General features: G+C 38.7%; 1 protein-coding gene across 1 annotated transcript in view; it reads right to left on the bottom strand.

The window, feature by feature from the left end:
• Positions 1-1352: 1352 nt before the first annotated feature.
• The window catches only part of CR1 (complement C3b/C4b receptor 1 (Knops blood group)), a 147322-nt gene continuing 139881 nt past the window's right edge, over positions 1353-8793 (bottom strand). The window contains exons 47-54 of the mRNA XM_036343832.1: positions 8537-8713; positions 8377-8464; positions 7723-7805; positions 6652-7044; positions 5839-5862; positions 5117-5192; positions 2434-2531; positions 1353-2088 (exon numbers count right to left, since the gene is read on the bottom strand). Of these exons, the coding sequence (XP_036199725.1) occupies positions 2441-2531; positions 5117-5192; positions 5839-5862; positions 6652-7044; positions 7723-7805; positions 8377-8464; positions 8537-8713 (932 nt within the window). The 3' untranslated portion in view covers positions 1353-2088; positions 2434-2440. The remainder of the gene's footprint in view (positions 2089-2433; positions 2532-5116; positions 5193-5838; positions 5863-6651; positions 7045-7722; positions 7806-8376; positions 8465-8536; positions 8714-8793) is intronic.

Here is an 8793-nt window from a genome sequence, read left to right as displayed (position 1 = left end):
GGGAGCTCTGGAAAGAAAACGAGCCGTGGGAACCCCCGGAAAAAAAGAATAAAGCGCATCGGCCTGAAAATAGAAACCCAGAGCCTAGTGGGCCGCCTAGTGGCCAGCACCCCTTAGGGCTCCGCTTTTGTCCTGGGGCCTCCAGGCACTCAGAAGTGCCAGGGCTCTTGCTCACATTTTGCACGAAGGAGGCATTATTAGGGTCAACACCGGAGATTTCCGTGGTTGAATGTCTGCTGCGGAGTCCCATCGATGCCTGTGAGATTTCAAATTCACCAAGATGATGATTTCACTGTTTGTTTAGTAACCATCCTGCACTCACCTAAGTAAAAGAAGGACGTGTCTTATCGTTTTACTTTTTATCCAATCCCAAGGGTGTTTTGTGTACTCACAGCTAAAAATCTACTTTTGCCCACCCTTGTATTTACTGTTTTCTACAATCATCTGTACACAGTGCTCTGTGTCAATTATATCTCAATAAAGCTGAAAAAAAAAAACACCTTTCCCATTTACTTCGAGGCTTGGAAATAAGTTTTTTTCTTGTTAGAAAATTTAAAGGATAGGGAAAAGGTATGGCTTGAGTTTGGTAACCTAGTTACAGGTGCTAGATTAAAGGACTGGGGTTTTACTGGAACTTTTAACCAGTGAAATTTCTACACCTGGTGTCCATCAAGCCATTCCTAATATAACGGAAGACATTCACCTTGATTTCTTTAACTTACTTTGATTTGACCCATTTGAGGCTCCCATTGATATGTTCTGAGCCATGTTGCCTAGTTTTCTGGACAAGATACATGAGGCAAGGGTAGAGTTTTCTTGCTTTTTCTCCAGTGCCCAGGCTGTTCTAGCCTGTAGTAGGTGCATAATGAATACCTATTAAGTGCTGGGTAAAATAAGTGGGTGTCGTTGTCAACTGCATTAAACATGTCTCTGCCTATTCTCCACCAGCAAGGATGTGCCAAATCCTGGGAAATTTCTGAAAGATGATGATTACAATAATTTTAGACACTAGCAGGAACAAAGCGGGAGTTATCTCTAAAAGGAATGAGCTGCAAGTGTCTGCAGAGAAAACTTTCCTAAATCGGGTATTGTAAGCTGACCTACGGAGTGGAGCTAATGTCTGCCCCTTAACCTGAGGTCCTCACAGGAGAAGAACCCATGAGCCACGCTGACCAGTGCTATACGACATTTTTTGAAAGAAACTGGAGAAGATGCAAAGAAATGCAGATATTTTGTCTCCACAGATTGGGAGAATCAACATTGTTAAACTATCTGCATTACCTAAAGCAATCTGAAGAAGGAATGCAATCCCTATCAAAATCCCAATGGCATAAGGAATCATACAAGGTATTTTTTTAAAGATAAAATTTATTTGAAATGACATTTTACAAGCAACCAGATCTTCTGACAAAAGCACCAAGAATATATCTAAAGATTAAATTGTACACAAAAACTTTGGAATTAACATTTCACTCCCATAATTAAAAGAAAAAACTTGTTTGGGTTGGAATTACTGAGTGATTATGGAAACACAAAGTATAGTGTGAGAAAACCTGAAACCAAGTGGAAATTAAAATGAAATGTTTAACTCTATCTGAGAAGAAAAACCACTATTAAAATAAAATCAGACTTTTCTATAAAGATATGCCCATGAAAACCACAGGAAATCCTTCATACTATGACTAAATAATTAAAACCACACTATAACCAAAAGTATGTGGTAACAGTAAGTATGCTGATTATAAAAAAGGAAGAGTCTGCATATAAAAACAGTTCACTTTAGTGCTTTCCTAGAAAAGATGACTCCTCAGAGCTACTAGTATGTAACTGCTTATAGCCAAAGCCTGGCTCCAGGCACATCACAGGTGAGGCTTCAGAAAGTCCTTGGAGAGCAGGTGGCAGTGACACTGGGCTCCCAACTTTCTCATCAGGCAAACGTTCCTTGTGCTGCTCGAGAATAAGTGCAAACAGGAAGTTACAGCTTAAGGCATCATTTTAGTGATGTGGAGCCCATACAGATCGGCTTGCTGATATTCAAATGGTTTCTTTCCAACCCATGTTCAGCTGCATTCCAAGCAAGGAGGCACACTGAAATAAGAGTTCCTGGTTAGGAGGCAGCATTGGTACAAGTCAAAGTTTAAATAACAGGAATGTGAACATTACAGACCAATTGTAAGTACTATACAGACCAATTGTAAGTACAGACCAATTGTAAGTACTATACCAATTGACTGGCATCGAATCCAGGACCCTTCAGTCTGCAGGCCAACACTCTCCACTGAGCCAAACCATGTAGGGCTATATGCATGATTTTAAAATCTGTGCAGTGGAGCCATATAAATTTTGCATTATGCTTTTTGATAAGTATGAATAGAAGGACATTTTTACATAGAAATTAATAAAATATTTCAATTTCATTAGATATCCATTTACCTTCTGGTTATCTTGCTGGGTTGTATGGATCAACAGAATATACTTCTCGTGTCTCTAAATGAAGATCTTCTTCTATGAGGCTTTTATGTCTATAATTGCTAAATGGAAGAAGGAAGAAAAAGTAAAATTTTTACTCCTGCCATAATTGCTGTAAAGATATAGCAGTTGTTTTATTTCCATAATTCTCAACACATGGTAAGCACTTTTCAGGGATGAGTCCATTTTGTTTTCCTAAGTAGCCTATGAAATAATCACTATAATCCCCAATTTTGGAAAGGCCCATAAAAACAATTTGCTCGGCTGTTAAGTGTCTAGGTCAGAAGTTGACTTTACACAGCTTTATCTCAGACCGAGAACTCTACATGACCAATAACTATGGCCCCCAGTTTAAAACAAAAACAAAAGAAGCTTTTATTTTAAGATGTGATCATACATTTACCTACTTGGGACACAATCTCCCAATCTAACTTGAAAGAAAATGTTTATATTGGATGTTTAATTCAAAATCCTTACATGGTCCTACATGACTAAACCTTTAAATGATTTTTTTCCCCCCCTCTTTGATGGCATATCTACTTTGCTTCTAAAACCAGTTTACTAAAATTAGCAAAAGACAAGAAAATGTGATAATCCTACCATGTAGAACTCTGAAATAAAGTATTACAAAATTACTGGGAAAGAACGCTTACTCCTAGGGTTACTTACAGAATGTCCCCAACTACCATATTTAAGAGGTAAAATGATAAATAATATATTAAGAATATAAAAAATGATACTTTTTAGTTATGATGTTCAGATTTTATTAAAATATCTTACATGGCTAGAAAAAGTTAGCAGTCTTTTCTTCAAATGTTAGGTGGCTTTTATAAATATTTAGTGTTGTTACTAAACACCCATGTTTAAATGATTATTCATCTCATTTACAAAAAGTCATTAAGGTGATTGAAATGTTTGTATCAACTATCAGAAAAGAAATTGAAGTGGGTTAGAAAGTAGAAGTAAAATGAGAGTGATGCTAAGCAATTTAGTGTAACATATTTGGTTCATATCAATACAGGCACTTATATCCAGTATTGATATAATCATGTTAATAAACTTAATTATCATCAATAGAAACAATTCAAATGAGCTTGTAGGCATTCCCAAAGCTTGGAAATTTTTCTCAGACGAGATGTTCTGAGAGCAAAGTTAGGAGATAGAAAAGACATAGAAACTACATTCTCTATTTATTTAAATTTATAACTACTCTTGGCTAAAGTTATCTTCTAACTTCCTTCAAGGAAAAGCCATGCAAATGACATCCCTATTTTTTTCTTGAGACTCCCTTGAATTGTGTGAAACAGCTGTTTCTTAACTTTTCTCCTACTTCTGACTGTTCCCTCCCCTCCTGCCTTTTAAGCATTATGTCCTTCCGGGATCGGTTTTCAGTGCCACAAAGTGGCAAGGTCAGCACTGAACTCATCATCTTTCCCCACAAACCTGCCCTTTCCCTCTTTTGGTGAAACACTGGGACCATCAAATGACCTTCACTTGGCTCGTTCTCTGAGGCCCCTTCTCCCTCCTTTCCACAGGACACTCAGTCCTGGAAATCCTAGGCTCTCAACAGTGAAGACGCGTCCTGCACCTGCTCCATCCTCTGGACCCCTGCCACTGCTGCTTCGGCTGATGGCCCAACCCTGCCCCTTCTTTTAAAAATGCGAATCTGAACATATTTAAAAACAAATTTAATATATTTTATGGACTTCAGGGAGGAAGGGAAAGGGAGAGAGAGATAGAAACATCAATGATGAGAGAGAATCATTGATTGGCTGCCTCCTACATGCCCCACACTGGGGATCAAGACCGTAACTGGGCATTTGCCCTCACCAGAAATCGAACCTGCTGGTTCATAGGTCAATGCTCAACCACTGAGCCATGCTGGCTGGGCTGAATATATTTTTTTTGATTGCTTAAATTCCTATATGTTACACCCTAATTCCTTGTTATGGCCTGAAGGCTTTTGATAATCTAGCTCCTAACCACCTTCCTAGATTTCCCAAATGTCTATGAAATGGAATATTAGTCCCAAGGGTTGTTAAAAGTATTATGTGAGAAGAAAAAACAAAACAAAACAAAACAAAACAAAACAATAGAATTGTGTAATCCAATTGGTTTGGGAAACACTGGCTTAAAAAACATGAAACTGGCTTTTATATTATAGGACTTCAATTATTCTTTTGGTGATTGTGAATCTCCATGAGAAAAATACAGTATGCAGTATTTCCCAATCTTACTGTCACAGAATGCCCTCTCTCCTGAATTCATTCACAACACCATCCTCTGGTAAACACGACAGTCTAAAGTACATCCCAACTGTAGACCTTGCTGTGCTCAGGCCTAATCGGGCTTAGAACAAACTACTCAGCTCATAGACGCCACCTTTGCATAATTTCAATGCAACCCTTTCTTGTTTGATGCCTACAGTAGGTATCATATAACTGTGATCAATGTAAGCAGATGGCACTTGGTGACTTGGTATTTTAAAGAAAATTTGCTGGAGTTTGTGGGTTACATGTTTGGGGTGATGTGACTTAGTCATTCCCCAGTAGAATCTGAGACTTGGTAAGACTTCACCTGATTATCCTCCCTAAAGCTGAAGAAGCCAAAACCTTTTGTGTTTTGGTGAAGCATGCATTGAACTTACTATTTTCTGTGTTTTAATATCATGCACAAGGTGACACTAACCAAGCAGATAAGAACCATGAAACCTGCAGAAAGACCTAGAAAACAAAACAGCAAGTATCAAATTCAAGAAAAATGTGACCTATATAGTTTTGAAGCGATTGTGGGGCCTATTTCTAGTGAAGGGGAATATGGTATGTTACTTTTATACTTATCCTTTCTGAGCCATGAAAATAGTGAATTCCTAAATAATGATTCTCGGGCTTAAGGTTTTTCTGATTCAATCTCATCCACATTTCATCTAAAGCACCAAGCATTTGACCATGGGGTTCCAGTTAAGTTCTGTTGGGCTTTTCTGTTCCTTTCAGTTTTATTAGCAATATTCCAGTCACTGGGGTAAAATTATGATGTCAGGACACCAGAGTCCCATGACTTTGCATAACAACATTTCATTCTCAATTGTGAAAGGTATTTTGCTACTGCAGAATAAGCCAGCCTAGTCTGATAGTACCAAATCATGCAAAAGATCAAAAGTTAATGTAAACCAAACTTTCAACTTAAAAATTAGAAATAGCTGTCTGTTCAAAACATTTATTTAACTATATTCAAAAGTGACAGTTTGTAATGTAAAGGGTACATTAAAACATTCTTAAAAAGCCCTAGGTACTTTTCTATAAGTTAAAGTGAAGGGTGAGTTATAGGGCCACAAATATATATATATTTAAAGTATTTAGGAAGACTTACCACCAAGAAGAGGAGCAAGTGACCCTAAGGAGAATCCAAAATCATAAACATATTAGTCTACTGGTAGCTGCATGATTCAATGTAGTCCAAAGCCCCATGGTAATGTCCCATTCAGCCCCAGTCCCTCTAAGTCTACTTGAAAAGGTATATTGGAAGCCTGGATTCTACCCATTTTTCTTTATTTCTTATGTAACAACTCACTGGACTTAAAAAAAATTTTCGCTTTCAGTAAATTGCAGTAGCTCACCAACTAAAAAAAAAAATACACTCAGTATAATCAGGGATTTCTCAGATTAAATGCAAATATTAACTGTTATAACAGTTTGCTTAACATACTTTTAGAGGTCCCAGTCAAACTTGTAAGCACTTATAACTTACAAGTGTATAAAAGTGCCAAATGATAACTATATTATAAGAAAGATAATTCAATGAGCTTAAAAGTCAGCTTCACTCTAAAGAACATACTGAAATACTGGCTGGTATTTTGGCCTCAGATAGCAAATTACCAAGCAATACTATTGCCAACATTTGCCCCCAAATAAGATAGGTGCATTTTTCTTATTCTAAATTAATGAAAACAATAAATTTTGTAGACATCGTCACATTATCCTCTCATGTACTTTTTCTCGCCTTACTTAGAAAGGAAAAGGGGGGAAAAGAATTGGGCAAAAAGATTAGGCAGGTGTCTTATAAAACAATATAACTGTCTTAGCAGTTACACGCTTTTCTTTAGCGCAAATGGAAAGTGAAGATTTAAAAAATGTTTCCTTATTCTGAGCAAAATCCCTGAGTTAATTATCAAAAATAACTTACCCTTTTTGATACACGTTGGTACACCTGGCACCCATTTGTTATTGGCATGGCACCTAACCAAGTCACTGCCATTCATGATGAAACCAGGGTTGCAGGCAACATATACAGTGTCATTGAGGGAATATGACAAATGAGTTTTATTCAGCATGTATCCATGTTTGACCTCTGGGTGAGGGCAGTGGGCCACAGGAGGAGGTTTTAAGCACCGTGGAGGAGGTGCACTCCAAGATCCATGTCCTTCAGAATCACTTATGCATCGTATGTTTCTCTCTCCCAGAAGAGAGAATCCTTGGTCACATTCATAAGAGATTTCAATTCCATAGAGAAAGCGTTCTGCCCTCACACCTGTGTGCCTCCCGTTGTTAATCACTGGTGGACGTGGACAGTGAATAGCTGCAGAAGAGATTCGGGAAATGCTGCTTCAGCTAGTGTACCAAGGCGGACAGTCGTCATTCGGATGCAAATAAAACTATGTGACTGCATGTATGACACATAACCATACAATTATTTAGCTTTACAACCTGCATTGTTCTCATCAAAACAGCTTTATTAACATTTCTGAATAATATATATTCATTCCAAAAAATTTAAAAATAAGCTATAAATATAGGCTATATTTGTGTTTTTTAAATCATGAGTAATTAGAAGATGTATGCAAAATACTCAGTTCCTACTTGACAACTTTGCTTGCCAATGAGAGTGTTGACCAAACTGAGAAAGGCATTTCTTATCTTAGATACATTGAGATAGAACATGTAGACTGTTGAGGTAGTTACAGCCTAGTTCAGCCGTGGGCAAACTACGGCCCGCGGGCCGGATCCGGCCCGTTTGAAATGAATAAAACTATTAAAAAAAAAGACCATACCCTTTTATGTCATGATGTTTACTTTGAATTTATATTAGTTCACACAAACACTCCATCCATGCTTTTGTTCCGGCCCTCCGGTCCAGTTTAAGAACCCATTGTGGCCCTCGAGTCAAAAAGTTTGCCCACCCCTGGCCCTAGTTCTTAGGTAGCCTGTCCTCTCGAATCCCCAACTATCCCATTTACAACTTTAATTTTTCTCTTACCTTCACAGAGTGGAATCCTTCGGAACCAAACCCCAGTCTCAGCATCTTCACACTTCTGATAAGTATGTCCAGTCAGCTGATACCTAGAGAGAGATTATCATACATTTCTTTTTCCCAATATCACGTCTCTAAAACCTCACCTCCTCATACCACAAATACAGAGGAACTCCTACATAAGAACTTCGGTACAGAGGAATGCAAACCCTTGACCCTCCCAGTAAGCAAACTTCTTTAGATGACAGCAAAGCTATTTCTATGTCAAAAAAGAACAGCCCTAACCGGTTTGGCTCAGTGGACAGAGAGTTGGCCTGCGGACTGAAGGGTCCCAGGTTCGATCCCAGTCAAGGGCATATACCTTGGTTGCAGGCATATCTCCAGTAGGGGGTGTGCAGAAGTCAGCTGATTGATGTTTCTCTCTCATTGATGTTTCTAAATCTCTATCCCTCTTCCTTCCTCTCTATAAAAAGTCAATAAAATATATATTTTTAAAAAGAACTAACAAGTCAGAGATGCTACTTAGACTTTTGGAACCTCATATTCTCTGTGAGTGTGGCAATGAGGAGCCGCAAAAAGAGCCACCAAGACAAGCTGAGGGTGCAACTAATGCACTAAACCACGTGGGGACCCGCTCTGGATGGGTCATCTCATACTCACCCATCTTGACAGGATGTATTAACTAGAACCACATGCGAATCAGCTGGAAGCTCTTGAACATCTTCTCCCGTGGGCTCACATGGCGCTTCTGGAGGAGCACAGCTGGAATTACTCACACATGCTTACTATCAAAGGGAAGGCAACTCTGGAGCTAAAGTACCTTCACACTGAGGGGCAGAAGGGCTCCAATTTCCGGAAGGCATACAGTGAATGGATTTGTTTCCCACAAGTGAGTAGCCGGGGTCACAGGTGTAGTCTACAGTCATCCCAGAGACAAAGAGGACCCTATTTTTGCCTGTATGCCGACCATGGTGCAGCCCCGAAGGTGGCTGGCAGTCTGAAGGAAAAACTTCCCACATAAATACCAACAAAAGAACTTATACTCAAGAACATTCAAAGTACAACATTTGACAACAG

The sequence above is a fragment of the Myotis myotis genome, unplaced genomic scaffold, assembly GCF_014108235.1.
Source record: "Myotis myotis isolate mMyoMyo1 unplaced genomic scaffold, mMyoMyo1.p scaffold_m19_p_18, whole genome shotgun sequence".
In the NCBI taxonomy this organism is placed as follows: domain Eukaryota; kingdom Metazoa; phylum Chordata; class Mammalia; order Chiroptera; family Vespertilionidae; genus Myotis; species Myotis myotis.
The sequence above is the reverse complement of the archived record's forward strand: the minus strand, read 5'-3'. Positions and strand labels throughout refer to the sequence as shown.